At 57.1% G+C, this 22,324-nt stretch overlaps 7 protein-coding genes across 7 annotated transcripts; 2 read left to right on the forward strand and 5 right to left on the reverse strand.

The window, feature by feature from the left end:
- Positions 1-905: 905 nt before the first annotated feature.
- On the reverse strand, positions 906-2,803 carry VTJ04DRAFT_3747 (uncharacterized protein; the record flags this gene model as incomplete). Its single annotated transcript, XM_069361681.1, has 3 exons — positions 906-2,107; positions 2,175-2,578; positions 2,646-2,803. The coding sequence occupies 3 exons, from the start codon at positions 2,801-2,803 to the stop codon at positions 906-908; spliced, it is 1,764 nt and encodes a 587-aa protein (XP_069222268.1).
- Positions 2,804-4,125: 1,322 nt separating this feature from the next.
- Positions 4,126-5,165, forward strand: VTJ04DRAFT_3748 (uncharacterized protein; the record flags this gene model as incomplete). Its single annotated transcript, XM_069361682.1, has 3 exons — positions 4,126-4,201; positions 4,303-4,695; positions 4,798-5,165. The coding sequence occupies 3 exons, from the start codon at positions 4,126-4,128 to the stop codon at positions 5,163-5,165; spliced, it is 837 nt and encodes a 278-aa protein (XP_069222269.1).
- Positions 5,166-7,203: 2,038 nt separating this feature from the next.
- Positions 7,204-7,975, reverse strand: VTJ04DRAFT_3749 (uncharacterized protein; the record flags this gene model as incomplete). Its single annotated transcript, XM_069361683.1, has 2 exons — positions 7,204-7,840; positions 7,884-7,975. The coding sequence occupies 2 exons, from the start codon at positions 7,973-7,975 to the stop codon at positions 7,204-7,206; spliced, it is 729 nt and encodes a 242-aa protein (XP_069222270.1).
- An 89-nt stretch (positions 7,976-8,064) lies between these two features.
- Positions 8,065-10,830, reverse strand: VTJ04DRAFT_3750 (uncharacterized protein; the record flags this gene model as incomplete). Its single annotated transcript, XM_069361685.1, has 1 exon — positions 8,065-10,830. The coding sequence occupies one exon, from the start codon at positions 10,828-10,830 to the stop codon at positions 8,065-8,067; it is 2,766 nt and encodes a 921-aa protein (XP_069222271.1).
- Positions 10,831-10,899: 69 nt separating this feature from the next.
- VTJ04DRAFT_3751 (uncharacterized protein) lies at positions 10,900-11,782 on the reverse strand (the record flags this gene model as incomplete). The annotated part of the gene is made up of 2 exons (XM_069361686.1): positions 10,900-11,390; positions 11,596-11,782. 2 exons carry the CDS (start codon positions 11,780-11,782, stop codon positions 10,900-10,902), a joined length of 678 nt encoding a protein of 225 aa, XP_069222272.1.
- Positions 11,783-15,330: 3,548 nt separating this feature from the next.
- On the forward strand, positions 15,331-16,289 carry VTJ04DRAFT_3752 (uncharacterized protein; the record flags this gene model as incomplete). The annotated part of the gene is made up of 3 exons (XM_069361687.1): positions 15,331-15,341; positions 15,420-15,853; positions 15,913-16,289. The coding sequence occupies 3 exons, from the start codon at positions 15,331-15,333 to the stop codon at positions 16,287-16,289; spliced, it is 822 nt and encodes a 273-aa protein (XP_069222273.1).
- Positions 16,290-16,367: 78 nt separating this feature from the next.
- VTJ04DRAFT_3753 (uncharacterized protein) lies at positions 16,368-20,897 on the reverse strand (the record flags this gene model as incomplete). Its single annotated transcript, XM_069361688.1, has 3 exons — positions 16,368-17,520; positions 17,582-20,137; positions 20,221-20,897. The coding sequence occupies 3 exons, from the start codon at positions 20,895-20,897 to the stop codon at positions 16,368-16,370; spliced, it is 4,386 nt and encodes a 1,461-aa protein (XP_069222274.1).
- Positions 20,898-22,324: the final 1,427 nt, after the last annotated feature.

Raw genomic sequence — 22,324 nt, forward strand, 5'->3', positions numbered from 1 at the left:
GGAGAGAGAGGGGGTGGGGGAAGGGAGACGGGGGAGAAGCCATCTCGTTGACTCCCTACCATGTCCGTGCCATCATCGCCTTTGGCAACTTGTTTTTTCCATCTTGTTATTCTTATTTCAACAGTAGGCGGTAGCTCGCCAGATATTGTGCGTGCCTTTTTTCTTCCTTCTACACACGACACAGAATGAATGGAACAACAGAATTGAAGCGTCATGAGTCGTGACTATCTGGCCGTACCTACTACCTACTACCTTAGATACCGGTACCTAGGTGTCATCGGTTTATCTATTGTTGATGTGATGTGATGATGTGATGTGGCTTGATGGTCCTGAGGTCAACCTCAAGCACACTGGAATAGAGCAGTCCTTAACTATTATCACAACGACCTCATTGAGGCTACTATTGAAGGGCTTAACAACTCCCAAGGTGAACCAATCTCACCATATATTCATATCCCCATGTATGTATATATGTATATCATATCGTATATTCTCTTCCCCCCTGATCTGGTGGTATTATCACCCCAACCCAGCCCGGCTTCCCATCTCTTTCCGACTTCTCCAACCGTGTATACTTATCCACGAACACCTCTCAAGGACCCTCGTCGGCTTCGTCCAGGCATGTAGCTGGTTAGTTCCACATCCATCTTTCCATCCTCTCCACCCCAACCCAAACAACAAGCATCATTAGAGAAAGAAAACAAACCAACTGACAACAACATAAAACAAACAGCAAAGAGAGAGAAATCATGACCGTGCGTGCGTGTAAGTAATATATACACAAAACGTGTGCCGGAGAGCCATTCCATCCCATGTCCATCATGAAAATAATACTAATAATAATCAAACAGGAAGAAAACCAGCCAAACCGAACCCAACCCAAGTCCCAAATGAATCAACGCCGCTCACCTCCGCCCCGAAGCAGACGCCGCGCTCTGACTCGCCCTCTCCCAGGCGCTCTCAAACAAGCTGGCCTCATCGCCACCCACAATCACCACGCTATCTCCAGGAGCAGTGGCCGCAGGAGGAGCCCCCTTCACCCCCAGTTGTTGTTGTTGCTGCTGCTGCTGTTGCTGCTCGCTCCCCACAATCTCCGCCTCCCAATTACTCGAATACACAACAGCCGCAAACGCCTCCAGATCCCCCACCTGCTCCATGGCCTGGAGGTACTCGTTCACCGGCTGGCCGCCGCCAACCATGACACCCGCGGGCGGCTCCCCGCCCGGCATGCCCTGCCCGATGGCGTGCGCCTGCCTGGTCAGCACGCTCAAGATCTTGGGCAGCGGCACGGGGCGGGAGCGGTCGAACAGGCCGAGGCCCGGGGCGGACAGCGAGGAGGACGAGGCGTCGAGGAAGGAGGGCGGAGGCGGCGGGGGCTGCGCGGTGCTGGCGTACAGGGCGTCTTGGACGCCCGTGGGGAGTTTGTTGTCGAGGAGGAGATGGAACGCGGCGTCGAGGAGCTGGGCGTTGACGTGCGCGAAGTGCGGGGATTCGATCAGGTCGGCGGTTTCGTCGAGGAGGCGGCGGAGGGAGGCGGAGGCGGTGGGCGAGGGAGTGGGAGGGGCAGTGTCGGTGTCGGCGGGCATGGCTGGCGGGGAGTCGAGGACGCCGGCCTCGCGGAGGACGAATTCTTCCATGTGTTGCTCGGGGAGGAGGAAGGGGAGCCAGATGGCGCCGGGTCCGGTGCGGGAAGGTGTGGGGCTGGTGGAGGAAGCGGCGGCGGGACGCTCAACCAGCGAGCGCACATCGGCGGCGAGGCGGGAGAAAGTGTCGAGAGAGATGGAGTCGCGCGGGCTGAGGTGGCCGAAGACGCGGCGCACGGCGGGCTCGACGCGCTGGGAGATGCCGGCCCAGCCGCGGTTGAGAAGCCACCAGCTGAAGGTCAGGTATTTGCGGTTGACCTCAAGGTCGCTACCGTAGGCCTGTTCGGCGCCGCCGTCGTCGTCATTGTTCTCGAGGTTGATTCCGCCGTGGGCAGCGCCGCCGCCGGTGGCAAGAGACACGACGCTCGACAGGTAGCTGCGGCGACCCAGCAGGTTCAGTTGTATCCTTGTGAGCATGGTGAGGAGGCTGAGGGTGTAGACGAGGGTGAAGGAGCGCGTAATGGCTGGCAAGAGGTCATTGGTCAGCATGTGAAGAAACGAGGAGGGGAATTGAGGTAGAGTACGACTTACAAGTGATGGTCACGTCATCCCAGAGCTGCTTCTTGGTCTTGCGCGGCTTCGGCGGCGGCGCAGGGGCGACGGGAACATCCTGGGGTTTATCCGCGACGGGACCAGCGGGAGTGAGGGGATTTGGGACGGAGAGCTGGACGGTCTGGACGCCGCCTTCGCCGTGAGAGGTGGCGGTGATGACGCTTCGCCCATCGTCGTCGGTGGCAGCAGCGTCAGACATGCTCGGGGGACTCGTTGAACCGACGCTGCGGGCCTTGGCGACAGCGGAGCCCTTGAATTGCTGGATCTCCAGCGTGATCTTCTCGGTGTTCATAGCTTCGAGGATCTGGGCGGTGGCATTGGGCAGGAGAGCCAGGACGGTGTAGGTGCAGTCCTCTTGGTTCTGCTCGAAGCGACGACGGAGGCTAGAAGGGGAGGCGCACTTTGGTCAGAGAGACGGGCCATCATGACACTGGAAGAATGGGAACCTACTTCTCCTTGGCGATGCGGTCGCTGCTCATGCGCTCGCGGGCATCGCGCAGCTTGGACAGCAGGTAGCTGGAGACGACATAGCCAGCGCCGACGACGCCCGCCGCGATGGCGATAGGGCGGCGGTTGCGATTGAACCACCGTTTTGTCGCGGCGAACATTGTGGCAGCGGCGTCGAGTAGTGGTTTGGTTGAGGGAGAAAAAGGTTGTTGGGTCGGGGCCTCGGGCAGATGGCGAGGACCTGTCCGGGCAGAGAGGATCCACGAAGGACAAGGACAAGAAAACAGACGGGGATATGCCGAGGTTGCACGTTGATGTGGATGCTGTTTGTATGGACGGAGCAGGAGCAGGACGGGACCAGGAACACGACACGCGCCGATCTGGGGTAGCAGCGAAGTTCAGGTGTGTAATTTACGCCGAGGCTGTAACAGAATACGTACGGCGGGTCCGGGGACTTGGGATGGCTGCGAACGGAACAAGACAAGCAAAGTCAAGCTCAGCCATGAACAGGAGAATTTAGTCAAGGGGTTAGTTATTTGAACACTCGAAACAACACAATGAAAAGTGAGGCTGGCCCAGATAACTAGTAATAATGTTCCACTGCTCGATTGGCAAAAGTCACGGGTTGGTTGGTTACCCGTCTGCCATCCACTTCACTACTTTGTAAGTTTGGGCACCCATTGACCCAACAAGACGTGTTGTCTCTCAGCCAATACTTGGACCTCCCTTCTCCTGGTTGCTGGACATGCTCCCACTTCCTCCTGGCCAATGCTGTTCGTTTGGCATTTATTTGTTTTGACATTTCGTTATGTCGAGTATCTGAACTAAGGTACCTCTCATGGCTGCGATACCCCTAAGTATCACTGTTAATGTCATGTCACTTGCTTTCCAAATTGGGCTCTGCGTCAAGCGACAGAAGAGACAGTTGGCTGGTACCTCGCCTGATTTTATGTTTTGCTGTTCCCGGTGTCTGCTGCCTCTGAGGAAAACAAGGAGATGTCAATCCAGCTCATGTTTGATTGCCTTGACAAAAGAAAAGACATGATGTAAAAGACTCCCCCCAAGTGCCGTGTCAAGCCGGGGCCAATGTTCACATGAGTGGATCCCTCGGCGATCCCCCAGCCTGGGCCAGCCCTGAAAAGCAACCCAGACCAGACCCGCCCACCGGGCTCCGGGCTGCTGCTGTTGCTCCTGCTGCTGGTGCGCTGCGGGGCCGCAAGCTGACGGGAGGTGACGCTCCCACCTGTTTTCCCTTCCCGTCCTCAAACTCTGCATCCCATTGCAGCGCCATTTCATTTCGGCTCCCCTGTTCTTTGCACTGCCCCTCAATTTGCCATCCGCTGCCCCTCAGCACCTCCTACCACCTACAACCACCACACACACCAACACCTACCTACTACTGTACGGACATACAGTACATGGACGCCGACTACCATCCACCAACCAGCTAAGAAAACAAACCACAACACCACTTCATCCAACCATGGACCGCCACAGCCCTCCCGAGTTCATCCTCGAGGCCCTAGCCGACCCCAACTCGGTCCGCGACGTCGTCAGAGGTGCGTCCTGTCCTGTCCTGCCCTGTTCTGTCCCATCCCCGATGAAAACTGCGCTCCCTCTCTTTGTCCCCGACCTATCCTCACCAACTTCTCAACCACAGGAATCCTCCACACCATCTTCTTCCTCCGCTACTTCCCCACCATCACCCCGCAAACCCGCGACGTCCTGGGCCTGGAGCTGGCTTACATTCCGGACGCCGAGATCGAGACGCTGATCGACCAGCGCGTTGCCGCCCTGGCGCGCCAGCTCGAGACGGAGCGCCACCAGCCCTCGCACTCTTCCTCGGGTGGCGGATACTTAATGCGCGGCGGCGGTGGTGGTGGCGGCGTCGCGCCGGCCAGCAACGTAGGCAGCGGCGGGCGCGGACAGATCACGATCCAGTTTCTGGAAAAGCGTCGCCGAAAGACGTGGTATGCCTTGCGCGGGGACGATGAGGTGCCGTGGGAGAGCTGGACGGTGAAGGTGACCGTTGCCGATCCCAGGACGGAAGGGGGTAAGTTTGTTTTCTCTTCTTCCCGGCGGCCTTCCCAACCCATGTCTCCCCCGTCCAGTGCACCCAAGTATGTACTAACCCATCTCCTTCCCTCCGTACCAGAACGCGCCAAACTCCGCCGCGCCTCCGAAACGACCCTCCACTCGGCCATCCTCAAAGCCATCACCCTCGCCAACACCCACAAGGACCACATCCCGCCCATCACCACCACCGAGTCCAACCCGTTCCCTTACCAAATCCACGTCGGCCCTCCCTCGTCCAGCAGCAGCAGCCGAGACCCCGCCGCTCAGCAACAACACACCCACCAGCAACAGCAACAGTTCCAAAAAGAACCGCCCCTCTCTCCCGGCAGGTCGGGAAGTGTTCGGGCCGCAAGCCCTGCTGCGGCCGCCGTCGGCGGCGTGGTGGGCGGGGTGGCGGCCACGGCGGCCAAAGCGGCGGGCTGGGCGACGAGGATGGGGATTTACTAGTGGTTTGCTGATCCCCAGCCTTCGTGGTCTACTCCTGCCCCTGCTCCAGGTGCTGCTGGTGGTGGGGAAATGTCGTGAATTAAGGGACGGTCGAGGGCCCGGACGAGCTAGTAGAAAATGGTGACATGCGATAATCATCAAAGGTCAGACAGAGATTGGGCCTGCTTATTGGGTTTGGGAAAGGATGGTGTTTGGCGTTTTCTGGGGGGTTTTCTTCTTCTGCATTTTTCTTTTTCCTATTTCTCGGGGGGGCAAAGGAGAGAGGGGACCAGGGTTGGATTCATGAATGGGTGGATGGATGGGATAGACGGCGTTTCTTCTTGTTGGGGTTGTGGGTGGTGGGGAGTGAGATTTTCTTCTTTACTCGTTCCCCCATCAGCTTGGAAACCCTTACCGACCTACCTAAGATACCCATGTCGAGGAAGCGAGGGGACATATCAATATAGACTTGCTGTTTTTTCTGTCTAGTACGTACTGTCTTGTTGACAGGCTGGGCACAGTATTATATGTCAAGGTCTCAGCCGCAAGTCCTCTGTGACGGTGACGACCTATTTAATATCACAGCTGTATTATGGACGTACTCTATAACTATCCGAGCCCCGGAGAAAATGAAAGCCAACATGGTGATTATTCCACGTTGCCATCCTCATCAACATCGATGGTCCAGCACCTGAGGACGTCAGTTACATTCTGCCACGCTCCAGTTTTGCCTTGTGTTGTTGCGTCTAACCTCAGGATAGTTGTTAAAAGTCCTCCTCCCGTCCGTTGTCAATCCCAGAGCCGTTGGGACCTATATCTGTATGCATGGATGTATGTATGTACATACCATGTCAGGAAGATATGTTCAAACCTGTCTATCAACCAACGACCAAGAACGTACCGAGTATATATCTACCGACAACTCAGCACGGCACAGCTGGTCTCAGCACCAGTTAGTCGTCTCACGCCCGTAAAGGTAATATTTCGTTGGATAGACGGACGGAGGGACACCGCCTACTATACCCCCCCAAGCTAAGCTACCGGGACTAGGATAGAGTACATATATTAAGTATCGAAAACAACAACAACTCAACCCACCTCAAGCAACCCAGGGACTACAACACCGACTTCGGCTTCCAACTCGACATATCGGGTAGAAAAAACAACACCAAGCCACAGACATAAAGGATCAAGATCACCTGTCTCACTCACTTTGCCTACCTGAGGGTAATTTGCTTCTCAGCTCTTAATTAACGGGGAAGAGAAAAAAAATGAAATCCCTACCTAGGTCATACTACTCGCAGCCTAGCCTCTTGACAAAGAGCCCCCAAACAATCTATCCATCCATTCTTCCCACCCCCTCGAACCTCAGGTAGCTGTAAGCCACCATCTTGTTGTTGTTGTTGTTGTTGTTGTTGTTGTTGTTGTTGTTGTTGTTGTTGTTGTTTGTCCCTCCCCTCTTTGCCCCATTCTATGACAATCCAACCTCGGAGACAACACAGAATCAACGAGACAGACAAACTACAACCCAGTTTACAAGTTATACAACTAACTACTACTACATGTAGTATATTACTCCACGCGCCAGAGATCACCAAACAGCAAAACACAAAGTGAATAAGACAGATGGAGAGAACCCCACCATCATACTATTCTTAATCAGTTGTCTAAGGACAAGGACCAACCTCACAAGCAACCCCAAAACACCCAGAGCAACTAATAAGAATACAGAGAGGTAAGAAGAGTCAAAGTCACCAACAATAAAAACGAAAATCAATCATTCTCCCCTTTTTCCCCTAGTTACCAGAGCTACCCCCTCCAATCCTGAAGGAGTTGCCTCGATTCTTACTCAAAACACTAGAACAAAGAACAAAACCAACTTCCCATAAAAAAACACAACCAACACCAACACCAACCAACCCATCCTAGGCAAAGTCAAACAACCAAAGCCAAAGGCAAAGCCAAAGTCAAAAGAAAACAAAACCAGCCATTCCATTCCATTCCAAACAGAAAAGAACCAGACCCCCCAGTAAAAACAAAGAAAACCAACCAACTCAACTCAACTCAACCAACCCGCCAGCCAGCCATCAGCAAACAGCATCCATCCACCCAACCATGCACTTCCTGACCCACCCAGTCTTCCCAAAACACCACGCACAATGTCTACCAGAGTGTGAGAGACAGCAAGCAAGCACCCGGTGTAGTAGTACCTATACCCTGGTCCGGCCCTAATGATATCCCCAACACCCTCGCGCCGTCCATCCATTCCATTCCATCCATCCATCCCATCCATCCCATCCGGCCAGCCCGCCTTGAATACCAATACGCCCAGGGATTCATGTGTAAGTAATAGCAGTACCAATAGCGTGTTCATGTCGTCATCATCGTCAAATAAGTTCCCGTCCGTAAAACCCGGAGTAGTAAAAATAACAAAGCCAAAAGAAGCATTGCAATCGCAAAAGCCGAGGAGGAGAAAAAAGCGCCAGAGAAGCCCAGAAGAAGCCCGCCCGTCCGCACAATCGTGCGGCGCAGTCTTCTTTGTATGGCTGACCCACAAAATGGTGGTGGGTGAAGAAAAAACGGGAGGGTATCGTAAAGCGAGGAAGCGAGCCTGCTCAACAATATCGTTTGTGGAATGTCGTCGTCCATCATCACCGGCCCGTGGAAGGCGTAATCTGAGGTGACGCAATGCGGTTCTTGTTGTGGTGGTGGGGGTGGTACTGGCAGCATGCTCATGACAGATAATGCCGTCGTTCCGTGCGGTGTGATGATGAGCGAGGAAGAAGTCGAGGGAGGGAAGAAAACAAAAATGGCCGCCGCCGCCAAATCATGATCATAATAACAAATCGAATCGTACGGTAGGGTTGTTGTCAAGTGCTCATCAAGCAATCACGAAACTGGGACCGCCAGGGGACTACCGCTAGTTCCCTGTCGTAAACAGATCCGTCGAGATATTCAACGTGCTAGGAGCACCCGGGTACCCCGACGTGGCGGCGCTCGACCCAATCCTCGCGTACGACGAGCCCAGCAAATCCACCGTCGGCTCATTCTCGTCCGCAAAAGGGTTGATCCCGCCAAACATCGGCGGCTGCGACAGCCCCCCGGTGGTCTTGGAGCAGTCATCGTCCAGGCCAGGCGGGAGCAGATCTCTGACATCCGGCGGCTGAGTGAAATCGGTGGTCGGCATCTTGCACGGTGACTGCAGGTTGGGGAGCACCTTGCTCGGCGACGACGGAAGGCCGTCAAACACCTTGCTGGGCGTCTCGAGCAGCAGGTTGGCCGACTGGTTGGGCAGCTTGAGCGACGGAGAGGCCGTCTTTGTCGAGCTCTTGGCCGAGTTTGTGATCTTGTTGACAACGCTAACCGGTTTCCTCATGGGCCGCTTGACCGGCGAGCCTGTCGGCGCGACGGTAGGTGTCGGGGCGCTGAGCGGGAACATGGTGTCGTACAGGGTCCCATCGTCGTTGGTGTCCTCGTAAATGTTGAACCCTGGCGACTCCGGGATCGAGGGGTCCACCCAGTAGAAGAGATTATCTCCAGGCGTGGGTGTCTGGAGCGCGAAATTGCTCTCACCCAAGATGGAGTTCACCCGCCGCACGGGAGAATCAACCATGGATTGGATGTTCTGCCGGTGCAGGCGCAGGTTCGTGCTAGGTGACACCGACGGCGGTGGTCTCGGCGGCGGCGCCAGCTTCATCGCCGGCGTCAGCGGCTGGAGCATCTGACCAGAGCCGACACCCGTCTTGCCGATAGGAGACGACGAAACCGGCGGGTAGCTGAACGGTCTCCCCTTCGAGGTCGAGGGGCTCTCATACGAGGAACCGCGGATGCGCGCAATCTCCTCCTCAGCACGGCCGCTCTTGAGGCGTGACCGGTCGCCGCCAGAGATGTACATCTTACCCTGCTGGTTCGGCCGCGTCACCGAGGACTCGAGCGACGAGATGTAGCCGCTGTCGTTCATCGAGGTAAAGGGCGTCTGCGCTTGGCGGGCTTTGATGACTGGCGATTGCTGGATCCGGGAATGGAAGGGCGGAGTGCCATTCGGGGGAACATGCCGAGGGATAGGGGGTGACGAGTTCAGGGCGGCCGGGACCGGCGAATACAGCCCAGGATCGTATTGCTGATTATGCTGATCAACTGAGTCGAGAAGTCTGTCGGCGATCTGGTCGATGGTCTCCGCCGGAGAGGCGGGAATCGTGGCATCGGATGACATCTCGTACAGGACCGGGGCAGGAGCCAGGGCCTGTGGCTGCTGTGGAGGAATCGATGAGAGCATAGGCTGGTGCATGGGCGGCATAGACGGCTGCGGCGGAGCCATCGTCTGCGGCATGGCGGCGGCCAGGGGACGGCCCTGCGGTTGCAGAGGAGCCTGTGGTTGTTGCTGTTGAGGTTGTTGCTGTTGTTGCTGTTGATGCTGCTGCTGCTGGTGTTGTTGTTGCTGGTGTTGTTGCTGTTGCTGTTGCTGTTGCTGTGACTGTGACTGTGGTTGCGGCTGCGAGCGTGGCCGTGACTGCTTCTGCGGCTGCGGGTTGGAAGGCTCCAAACGAGTCGACATGACGGGCATATTCTCTGCCGTTGGGGCAGCCGACTTGCGCGAAGGCTTCTCCTTGAGCAGCACATGCTCCATTCCCGGTTGGATCATCCAGTAACTTCCCTTTCCTGGGTCATCTTTGGGGCGGTCTTGTCTGATGAAGCTCTTGTTGAGGCTGAGGTTGTGACGAATGCTGTTTTGCCAGCCAGTGCACTCCCCACGATAGAACGAATACGTCTTCATGATCCACTCGTAGATCTGCGAAAGGGTCAGGCGCCGGTTCGGAGATCGGACGATGGCCATGGCGATCAGCGTCGCGTAGCTGTGATTGGGCTTGGTGCCGTCGTCGATAATCGGCGGGAACTCGTCGGGGGCGGGGAGTTGCGGCTCTTCGGTGCGCTGTTGCTTCGCCGGGCGGAGCTCCTTAATATTCGGGGCCTCCATGAGGACGCGTTTCCCGGTGGGCTTCTGCTGGTAATAGGACTCGAGATCGATTGAGAACTTGGGGGGTGCCGGGGCAGGGTAGAGCGGCGGGCGGTTGTTGCTGCCGCCCTTGGCCGCCTGCTGCACGTTCAAGTCGGACTGGGACTGCGGCGGCGCCGGCTGCGGTTGCAGTTGCGGCTTCTTGGTTGTCATAGAAGAATTCGTCTTGAACTGCGACATCTGGGGTCCCTTGCTCTCATTCGAGTCGGTTGGCGGCCGTGCCTTTTGCGCGGGTGCGGGCTGTATGGGTTGTTGCGTCCCGCTGGGTTTCCTGTTCCGCGACGCGTTCTGCGGGGCAGCGGGCGCGGGGGCAGCAGGCTGGGGTTTCGCTTCGAGCGGCTTTGGCTGCTGCTCAGTAGTCGGCGGGGCAGGCGTCGTCGTTGTTGTCGCAGGCGCTGATGATGCTGATGTTGTGGTTTTATGTGCGCTCTGCTCTGTAGATGCGGGCTTGGGCTGCGGCGCAATTTTCTTGACGGGCATGCCTGCCGGTGTCTGGTAGACTGGCGGATATTTTACCGTGTTGGCATCGGTGCTCTGAAGCGGCTGGCGCGCGGGTTTTGGCGCAGACGGCATGGGTGCGTTGCTAATGACGGGAGCCGAACACTGAGCAAAAAAGTCGTCGTCGAAGGTAGGAAACGGCTCGTCGGGCTGTCGCCCTGCTTGATTCTCCATTATGGCTGTCGTGGGTGGAACGCGCGAGCGCGTCGCCGACGTGCGTGGGGAAATTGCCGTTGCTGCCCGTCAGGCGCCGACGCTGTCGAGGTGCGCGGTCGCGGGAGAGGAAGGTCGGGTAGGGACGGAGCGCGCAGCAAGAATCGAGTGCGGCAAGTTGTCGTCGGAAAAGTCGGTCGGTGACGATAGGTAGACTCGACAAGAGGGAGGAGGAGGGGGAGTTGAGATGGAGGAGGGATGGTTTCTTTTGCTCGACCTCCACCGGGGGAAACCTAAGGTTACTTGCCGATCGGGTGTGGGGGAAGTGTGTTCAGCAAGGGATAGGGATATAACAGCCGAGCCAGACTGGACACCTGGGGTATCAATCAGGTGACGGGCACACAATTGACAAAAGCGAGGTCGGGTCGATATCGAGGTGGTGGCTGATTCCCGATTCCCGAGCAAACGGGCCCAAGGTCGACAGAGGAGGGATGGTGTGACGGAAAATGGTGGTTTTCCGAAGGAAAGAAAGGAAAAAAAGGTTTGTTCGGGAGTTTGAGGACCAGACGATGTTGGTCTGGCTGGCTGACGTGGGAGGGCAGGGGAAGGGAGAGAGAGATACGGCAGCCTTAGGTTGGATGGATGGTGGGAGTGGGAGGGATAAGACTGGCGAAGACTGGGGGGATCGGGAGGGGGGTGTGCCCAAGAGAAGAGCAAAAGCTTGGATGGACTGGATGGACTTGGAGGAAGCGAGGGAAAAGGAAAGCGGGCCGCTTGCCAGCTCACACCCGGACACCAGTTTGCTGCACTGGCCTAGCGCCCGGAAGTGGGTCTCTGGGTAGGCATGGAGCGTAATGAAGGCCTGTGATTGGTCGGATGAGCTGACCGCCGACGCTGTCCGAGGGCTCTGGAGCAGCTGGAGCAAGGGAGGACGATTTGGACAGAACTGCCAGACCACAGAAGATGGAGACATCTGTCTGATGATCTCTGTGACGGTCATCCACAATGATGTCAAAATTGTGTGAGAGAAAGGACTACGAGGTCCGGACGGCCATGTCCGTATGAGCCCTAAGTAGGCAAGGCACCTAAATAGGTATGGAAGTCCGTCTTTCTCTTCGTCGCCAAGTAGCTATGTAGGTACAGCCTGAGACACTTGGATGAAATGCTCAGGCCGTCCATCCTCCGTCCACAGAGTCCAAGAATCCAGACCGAGCGGCAGCAATGCACCGTAGAAAGTCGGGGAATGCACTGCACAGTGCGGTAAGTTCATCGCAGTGCAGCAGACTGCCAGCAAGCAGCAGCAGCAGCAGCAGCAGCACAGTCAAGGGGCCAACATTTTGATCATCCCTCATGCCGCTGGGCCCCTTGGGCAGGTCATCATATCTTCCCCAATGCAATGGAAAGAGCAAGAAATGACTATGGCAGCTGAGGCCATCACGAGGAGAAGAGAAACCCTCTTGTTCGACGATGAAGCGGGCTGGCAGAAGTGGTCGCAGCAGAAAAAGTCTGGCTTTTGTTCGGCACGAGTTGGGCGAGAAGGGCTTAATTGGCCGCGGTGAAAAGGACGTGACGCCGGAAGTTCCACGTCTCCCGCCATCCCGCGACCAACGAGGGGCCGAGAACGGGCTCCCTTGTTTATCAATGGGCCCACTTGACGCGAATCTGGCGCGTCACGGTCGCGTCTGAGAGTAATTGGACCAATCAGAGTGCATAAGTGGCTCTTAGCCCTGAGCTCGCGAAGCAGGGCCCCCCAGCTCTTCCAGCTCTCTCAGCGCCTCAGGTCCTTCCTTTTCTGGACGATGGCTTGAGCTGTGCCTGACAACCCCGCTCCTGCCACAGGTCACTTCTTCTGAGCACTTTGGGCTTTCTTTTGTGCACCGTTGAGCGTTGAGTGGCGAACATTCACCATTGGCAACGGCCGCTGAGTTGTTGGCCAACTCTTACCGGAAGAGTCCTCACTGAGACACTTGACCTTTCAATCATACCTCGGCCTATGGTAGAGACAAGGTCAGAACCTCCCATCCCTGACACGAAACCACCAAGTGACATCATCGTCGGCCATCCTCTCGGCCATGACGCAGCCAACGGGTTTCAGCATGAACACCCAAGCACGCCGTCCCAGAACCAAACCTCCATCGGCGAGACTAGAATCTCACGAGATCAACAAGGTTGTCGGTGAAAAGCTCGCTTCTTGCTCGGCCAACTCTCCTCAGGCCGGGTTTGCCTGGCTTGGTGCCGAGCCGACCTCCGGCATTCCGGGTTCGTCCTTGTCTATACGGCTCCAACTGCCGACACGGTTGGAGCTGGATGCTTGTACAGCTGAGATCTAGTGATCAGGTTGTTCAACTTTGTTCAAATTTTTTTTACTCTGGTCCGTACCAACCGTACCGGCGGTCTAGACTGTCCTCGGCTTACGAAGCATGCGACAGAAGGCTCAGTTGAAACTACTGGAGAAGTTCTTGATTCCCAATCGAACAGAACAACGAAACTAACGAGTGATATATCCTCCACCCTAACATAAACTTCTAATTCCCACCTCACCCGAAGATGTGGGTCACTACCCCGTAGCCCCTCGAGGATGAACTGGCATCTCTACTAGAGTCTGTCTTCATTCATCCTCCGTCCGGTCCTTGGTCTTGGATCATGTTGCTCATCCATCCGGACTTTCATCCGGGCGATCCGCCGATGGAACGTCGCCAACAATGGGCCCGAGACACATCAGCCGTCGGGCGGGTCTGGGAGTGAGCAGGGTTTTGGACTTGTTGGCAAACGAGCAAGAAAAAAAAAGAATGGCAACCTGGCCGACGACCAGAGTCCCATGTGCCGAGACAAGTTGTTCGAGGCAGATTCATCAATTCCTCCATCACAAAGACAATATGGCAAATATGGCAAATCCGGCACACAATACTCCAATATGCAAAGAACAGAACATAAAACGGAACAAATTACTTGCATCTCATCCACCCTCCGAACCTTACATACCATCCCGTCTCTCCCACACACTCTTCCCCGCGCCATCCAACCTTGGAAACCTCCCCAGGCCAGGGCGCACAATCCCGACGGACGGTGCAGTGCATGCTCGCTTGTTTCAGACCCCGCTTCCGGCCCAGAGATTCACTTCACTTCACTTCACCCACGCCCCCAGTGCCGTGCCGTCCCGTGGCTGCGTGCGTGCGTGCGTGCGTGCGTGCGAGCGACCGACCGACCGACCGAGCCGTGCAACGGCAGGGCAGGGCAAGGGCTCGTGAAAGTGCGTGCATCGGACTCCCGATCATCTCACATTCAACTTCTGCAGAAGTTCCTTGTTCCGCCTTCTTCTTTTTTTCCTCCGGGTCTGGACCCCAAATCCGTACCGAGTAGATACACTGTGTCCTGGACTTTGCCATGGACCCTAGACTTGATGAGCATCATAGGAGGAGGGAGATGCAGGGGTAGAGGGCATGGAGTACATAGGGTCAAGGAAAAAAAAAAGCAGGGAATCAAAAAAGTCGTTGATGTTGAGATTGAGATTCCCCTCCACACCTTATTCCCGTTGTCTGAGCTGAGTCAGCTAAAAATGGACACCTAGATTCCTCCGCTGCGACTCTGCTTCGCAACTCTGCGGGGAGACCTCATCCTAAACTTACTGCGAACGCTGACAGGCAGCCAGACGAACGGAACCTGGAAAGTATGTACATACGTAGGACAGGGGACGGAGAAGGGAGAGTGAAAGTCAGTAAGGAAAAGTCCGGAGATCAATTTTTGTCGATGTCTCTCTGGGACCCATGACAACCTACAGATGAGAGACAAGACTACGAAGTACTGTACATGCATACCAGCCGTTACTCAGCGCATTGATCCTTCAACCCACACCCGCTCGAGCGCCGCCGACTCTCTCATCCCGATCACCGACTTCGAATACACCGGTAATAAGGTACCTCCTATAACTAAAAGTCCATACCTCCCGGAGATCTACATCAAAGTCTTGTGGCCCCGATCCTCAGTCCTCCGTTCCAAAGTCTCAAACGACGCTGCGTAACCCCAACCTCCTCATAAAACGCAGTCAAGATACATACCCATATATGCTTTTGTGCAGTATTGTATTGTCTGTTGTGCTTGAACCTGCCTGCTTGAAGGGACGGACCGGAGGATGAGAAAAGAAAACATGATGATCCTTTCATCGCCACGATCGTCACCGATTTGATTTTCCAAGCTCGCAGGCTGCTTTCATCTTTGGGAATCTGACTGACTGAATTTATGCTCAATCGACGGCAAACTCCGAACCTGGGAGCAAACTACCCATTTACTCTCGATTCTACTACGTACAATCTACTACTACCATCTACCTACCCCAAAACAGAGGAGGAAAAACCACACCCTCTATCAAAATCCAACCAGAATACAATCTACCTAGGGATTAAACGACGGAGTACAGTACATACATAGTACTTAAAGTCGAAGGGGCATAGCATGGCAAGGCATGGCCTCTCCCCAAGTCAAGCCACGATAAGCCAGACAGACAAAACCCAACTCCCACCACAAATGCAAATAAGGTAGGTACCTAGGTAGAGAAGACACCCTAGGTCAGGTAAGTAGGTCACGGACTAGGTAAAGTAGGTAAAGGTAAAAAGAAGAATATACAACCCCATCATCCATCATCCATCAACCACACTCCTCCTCCATCCATCCACCTTAGGATCCCCTACCTACATACATCCGCCACCCAGAACCAAGGAACCCAAGCAGCAAGCCGCTTGTGCATGTTGTTCCTGGGTTTGTCCTCCCCCAGCCACCTCATCTTCACCACCACTACACCAAATTCCACCTAGCTGTAGCAACCTCGGAAGCCAAACGATGAGAAGAACTCCAACGACCCGAATAAAACAAGAGCCCATCCTTGATCCATCCATCCATCCATCCATCCATCCATCCATCCACGCGCTCTCAATCACCAGATCCCCAGCCACCCTTATTTTTTTTTTTTCTGATAGAGGCCAGGCAACACAGATCAGCCGGCAAGCTGCACCTGCACCTGCACCTGCATCTGCATCAGCAGGTCAGACACGTCAGGGAAAGGGAGGTCAGGTAGGTGGCACAAAGCTGCACAACACCCGGCAGCCCCAGCCAGGGGGAGCAAAGCAGAGCGGGCATCAAGTACGACGGGAGCAATAGCAGCAGCAATCGGAGAAAAAAGGTATGGCAATCGTACCACCCTCCAACTGTACTACTGTACCGCATCGCGCTGCGTGCTGAATGGCCTGCTGGCCAGTCTTGAACCACGCCTCACACCCACACCCCAAGGTACGGGCAGGCAAAGACAGCAGCAGCAGCACCGTCAAACCAACCCAGCCAATCAACCAACCAACCAACCCACTGCCTGTGAACCAACCGACCCACCAACCCCAACCCAACCCAGCCCAACTGACTTACCACCCAAGCCAGCCAGCTCACCAGCTAAGCAGCCAAGCCCCAGCTACACAAGCAACACGGCATACGCATAAACCGCTAAATTAATCCTCCCCACCGCAACCATCACCATCACCACAGCTTCCACTCCTCCAAATACCCCGAACGGAAAACTAATCCAACACCCTACCCGCCACAGCCGCACCACTCTTATCCTTCGTCACCGTCTTCCTCAACTGCTTGCCCGCCTGGATCTCACTCAAAAATCCAGCGGGGCGGGCCACAGGCGGGGCTGCCGGGGCGGCACCACCCGGAGGTGGAGGCGGCGGAGGAGGCGGGGGCGGGGCGCCGCCCGGCACCGGTGGCGGGCCGGGAGGAGGAGGAGGAGCGCCAGACCCTGGCAGCGGAGGCGGCGGCGGGGGAGGTGGCGGAGGAGGAGCGCCGGCAGAGGGCGCCGGCGGCGGGCCGGGAGGCGGGGTTGGAGGGGCCGCTGTCGGGGATGGAGCGGCAGGAGGAGGAGGCGAGGTAGGGCCGGATTTGTCGCTCATAGCTGAGAGAGGGCGGGGCGGGCCCATGGTGCCGAAGAGGATGGAGGCGAGCTGAGCCGCGCTGGTGCCGCCGGGGCGGCTGTTCTCGTCCTCGTCGGAGTCTGAGTCCGAGTCCTTGTCGGATCCCCAGCCGTCGTCGTCGCCTGGACGGGGACGCGTGTATTGGATGGTCGGCGGGCCGGCTGGTGCAGAGGCAGCGGCCTGGGTCATGCGGTGGAATGGGTTCGTAGACACTTCGGGCTGCGGCGGCGGCGGAGGAGGGGCAGGTGTTGAAGGAGCAGGAGCGGCAGACGCTGTCTCTGACGCCGCTGACTGTGACTGCATCATCCTGTAATAAGGATTGCGGCTCTCGGGAGGGCTGGTTGTGGTAACCTGCGGAGGCGAGGCCACCGGCGCCGGAGCTGGAGCGGGAGGTGGAGTGGGCTGCCGCTCGGGCTCCTTGTTGGCGACTTGGTTGTCGCCGAAAGTCGGGGTCGAAGTCTGCGGTGTGATCTGTTCCGGGCCCTCGTCATCTGACGACGACGAACTCTCATTCTCCAGGGCTTCAAGCTGCTTGCGGAGCTCCTCCTCACGCTTGCGGGCCTCCTCGATCTCGGCACGGCGCCGAGCCAGCTCCTCCTCCTTCTTCTTGGCTTCGGCCAGAGCCGCCTTCTTCTTGCGCTTTTCTTCCTCCTTCTTGAGCTTGTTCTGTCGGACCTGCTCCTCGAGAGCGCGTAGCCGAGCCTCAGCCGCCTCGCGCTCCCGGGCAAGTTCCTCTTCTTGAGCACGAGCACTATCCCTAGTAAAATTGTCAGCAAACAGTTTCAAGGAGTAGCTCATTCCGTAAGATAAAAACTTACTCAAGATCACGGGCAACGCGCTCTTGCTCCTCACGCTCACGTTGGAGTCGCTCCTCCTCAGCCTTCTTGGCCGCGAGTTCTTCGTCCGCCTTCTTCGCAGCAAGCTCTTCCTCGGCTTTCCTGTTGTCATCCACCCGAACAGTCTTCCTGCTCGGAGGCGGAGGCGGCTTCTTGGTTTCCGACTTGGACGCAGAAGGAGGCGGCGGCGGCGCAGGAGCTCCCTGTTCCTCGGCAAGCCTCGCCTGCCTTTCAGCCTCGCGGCGCGCGTCTTCCTCCTCTGCCTGACGAAGCTTCTCGGCACGTTCGGCACGCTCGCGCTCAATCCGCTGGGCAGCGGTCTCGCCGGGCTTGGTCGGCGGCTTGAGACCGAGGGCGGCCAGGCGTTCAGCCATGCGCTGTTCCGCTTGCTGCCTGATGAATGCGGCGCGCTCTTCAGGAGTCTTAAACGCCGAGTACGAACCACCGGTCGATCCACCCACGGAAGCCGGCGATTCGGTGCGAGAGGCAGTCGCAGGAGTCTCGGTACGGGCAACAGGCGACGCTTCGGACTTGACCGGAGGTTGGGTAGGCTGACGTCCGCCCGCGCGCTCCTGGGCCCGGATGCGCGCGGCGCGGCTGGAGCGCTGAAGATCGTAAATGAAGTCCCGAACCTCGTCCTCGACGCCGAGGGCATCCTCCCAACGACGACGCTCGTGCTCCGACGTAGAGTCCTCGGCACCCTCCTTGAGGTTGTCCTCGATGCTCTTGGCGAACTCGCGGACGCTGTCTTCGACGTCCCGGACCATGCGCTCGTTGTTCTCCTTTTCGGTCCTGACCTTGATATTCTCCTCCTCGAGGCGCTTCTCTGCCTCCATGTCGCCGCTCGTGTCGATCTTCTTGCCGGTCAGGGCAGCCGTCCGCTGCTGCATCATGGCCTTGGCGCGAGCCCTGAGGCGATCGGCCTCGGTGATGGTGCCGCCAGGGCCGGTGCCGATGATGGCGGGCGCGCTTCCCGGGTGAGCCTTGGCATCTCTGAGACGGAAGAGCTCCATCCTCGCGTCGGCGATGGCCTTCTCGGTCTTCCTGACCTCGGACGCGAGTTGAGGGATCTTGTCGGTCAAAGCCTGCAGCTGGCGCTTGAGGGCCCGGCGCTCGGCGCCCGAGTCGCCGGTGACCAAGTAAGCGTCCGGATGGTTGTCGATATCCTCCTGGATGCGCCTGATGCGGCGGTAGAGTTCTTCGGCCTCGCGGCGATCGCGCCTATCGAGGAGCTCGTCTTCCTCGGCATTCTTCTCGTCCGTGAAATCCATGGCATCGAGCAGGATCTGCCGCTCCTTGATCTTCTTGCGCAGCTGCTCAATGGTAAGATCATCGCCCGAAGCGGTAGAAGCCGGGGAGTCGGGACGAGGCGACACATTCCCGACCCTACGACGCGCACTGGACCGATAGCCAACCTCGTCGTCGTTATTCTTGAAGACCGTGGCATCCTTGCGGGTACCAGGAATGTTGGTCGACTTGAAAGAGTGGCTCTTCAGGTAGCTAACGCCTGTCTTCTGGGGGAGCAGGGAAGCGCCCGAGTTCTTGCGGATATCGGACTCCTGGTGGAGCAAGTTCTTGATGGTGCCAAGAGCCTCGCTGACGTTCCTGGTGGACGGTGGAACAAGCTCAGGAGGCAGCTGATTCGGGATAGGATAGCCATTGAGCTTTCGGTAGATCAGATGCATGGCCACAGCGAACTCGTCGAGATCCAGCCGTCCCTTGTTGCCGTTGTCGGCCAGCGTCCAGATGCGCTCGAGGTCCGACTTGTCCAGGCCACTCTGGCTGAAGATCTCAATGGCCTGGTCGCCAGAAATGTAACCCTTGTTCAAACCGTCCCAAGCGCGGAAGAGCTCATCGTACCGGGTCTTTTCGTCCTTGGTAATGGCCCACGGAATCACAGCATTGCCTTGGAGCCCGGCCGTGGTGTAGGTCCGCTGCTCGCGACCCGCTTGGGGCATCATGCGAGCCTGCAGGGCGTCAATGTTGGGGAGGCCAGTGGCAGGGGTGTTGACCAGGCCCCATTGTCCCGGACGGCCCGTAGGTTGGGCGTTCAATGGCGCAACCATACCACCGGCGGCGGCATTGGGGGACAAGGTGGAGCCGAAGCCGGTCGGCATGGGAGGCATAGGAGGACGTGGACCGGTGTAGCCTGTGGCCTGGGGCATGCCGGTCGGCTGCGGCTGGAGGCCTTGAGCCGGGAAGCCCGTCGGTTGGGGCTGAAGCGGGAAACCTGTCATCTGGGCCTGGAGAAGCTGCGAGTTGGACGGTTGAGGTTGGGGGTGCTGGATCACAGGAGGCGTGGAGGTGTTTGTGCGGACATTGAACTCAGGAGCGTTGGGTGCCTTGGAGGAGCCAGAAGCCGGCTCGTCGGCGACGCTGAAGTTGATGATATCGACCATGCTAGACACCTCGTTCTTGATCTTCTCAGGCAATGTGTTCGGCAGAGACTTGCCGGTGAGTTTCAAGTTGCAGAGATACATGGCAAGCGCGAACTCGGGGAAGTGAAGCTGTCCGGATCTCGTCGTATCGGCCAGTGTCCTACGAAGCACGCCATGTCAGCATATTTCTCCGAGGCCAAGGGTAGAAACCGTATCCCAGACAGCTGGGGCCAAAAAACGTACCAAATGTGAGACAAGGTGTCTCCGTCCAGTTTCGACCGCAGCAGCAAGTCCCTCGCCTGCTCTCCCGACATCGTGGTTGAGTTCTCGCCGACAGCGGACTTGAACAGGGTCTCGAACTTGGCTTGGTCCTGTGCCGTGATGAAGGAGAGGCGGATGTTGGGCACCGGGTTGGCTTTCCGCGGTGCCGCCGGGGTAGAAGCAGCGGGCTTCGGGGTTTGGAACGAAGCAGCCATTTCCTTAAAGCCGGTCGGCTGGGGCTTAACAGGCGGCGGCGGAGGGGCCAGAGAAGCCATGGACTGAGGAGCCGGCTGCGACACGGGTGCGGCGAAGGGACTCGGCTGTTGCTGCTGTTGTTGCTGGAACTGCTGCTGGAATTGCTGAGGAATGGCAGGGACAGGAGGGACCGCGGAGCCCATGGACTGAGACCCGGGGAAGCCGGTGAATTGGGGCTGCAATTGCGCTGTCTGCTGGGGCTGTTGCAAGCCCGGAAAGCCGGTGTACTGCTGCTGGAGGGGAGCCGGTTGGAAGCCGGTAGGCTGCGGGGCAAAGGGACTCGGTTGCGGAGGTTGCTGTTGCTGAGGAAGACCGGCGCCGGTACCGAAGGAAGACCCAAACTGGGCTCCCGGAATCGGGGGGTTCTGGGCGTTTCCGCCGAGGAAATTGGGATTCTGGTACATGGCGGCGGTGTTGTTGTTGTGTTGACAGACCTGACGGAGATGGGACGGGATGTCGGAAAAGGGGCAGGAGTAGGTCTGGTGCCAATCAAGCCGGAGCCGAGAGGCTAGGTGAGAGAATTGCGATAATCACTTGTCAGGGCAACGTAGGAGATTTTTGGAATTGAAAGCACTGAAGAGGAATCAAAGACTGAAAAGAAAACGGAACGAGTGTTGTCGTTCCGCCTTGCAGAAAGACGGCAACGACGGCGATAGCGGTGATGACGAGGCCTGTGTGAGGCTGAGGGAGTAAACGGTCAGGGATTGGGCCATAGAAAGGCAGATGGCAGATGCTGGATTGGGATGAGCTCCAGGGGAGAAGTGGGGCAGGAGGCATGGTTTAATTGCATAGTAATTTTGGGCGAGTGCTGGATGCATCTATCGAGGATCGAGAGCCGGTGTGGGTCCCGGAACGGGGTTATCCCTCCTCCGGCTTGGCGCCAGGGACATCAGGACCCGGCCTCCGACCTTCCCCGCCATGTCCGATGAGGGGCAGATTTGTTGAGGCGATGGCGTCTGCAGCCAAACCTCAGGCATCAAGACAGCAGGACATTCCACATCAGTGGTACAAGTGGTCCGAATGAAGACACTGGGGTTGGGTTGTGTGAGTGTGTAAGGAATGTCTAGTGCCTCTGTGCTTCCTTGGAGCATCTTCTCCAGCAAAGACAATAAAATGAAGACAATGTTAAGGTAAGGATTGATTCACGAGTCATTTCTTTGTGGCCGCCCTCGGTACACAGTACAGTACATTCTCGACATCTCGTCTCCGGATCCAGATCAAGCAAACAAGCCCGCGACTCGACTCGATCAATCTCAATTGGCCCTCGACGCTCAATATCTGGGGAAATATGAGGTCCTGCTCGATCGCCAGTGTCGGGTAACTCGGCTACGGTATTGCAGCCCCTCCTCTGGTGCTACATGCATGCAGATGCTGGAGCCCGGTTCGCGGAGCAACTGGCCATTGAGTGGTGGGAGACAGGTGGCAGGAAAGGAGCAAAACCCGGTCAAATATGATCTCAATGACACCATCTGACGCGGAGTGGTAGTGGAAGTGGTCTCTCCGGAGGAAAACTAACACAGTATGTTGAGCAGTTTCATGTCGACAGTGACATCCCCCGCTAACACGTCCTCCCGATCCCCAAGAGCTCTCACCGTACCTCCCCTGCACCTCAAGCCCTGTCATTTTTTTTCTGAATGCCCCACCACATCCCACCTTCTGGGCGGCGTTGACACTTCACAGCAGTGCGTGAGCAGAGTTTGGGTAGACTTCATTCCATCCATATCCGGATTGTGACACAGGCTTCTAGCCCCCTCTGGGCAATCCCAACCACGCCAATCCAGTGCAACCCTTGTCTTGGGTTCCTTCCTTGTCTCGTTCGTGCATCAAGGCG

The sequence above is a fragment of the Mycothermus thermophilus genome, assembly GCF_041956435.1.
Source record: "Mycothermus thermophilus strain CBS 625.91 unplaced genomic scaffold VTJ04scaffold_2, whole genome shotgun sequence".
NCBI classification, from domain to species: Eukaryota; Fungi; Ascomycota; class Sordariomycetes; order Sordariales; family Chaetomiaceae; genus Mycothermus; species Mycothermus thermophilus.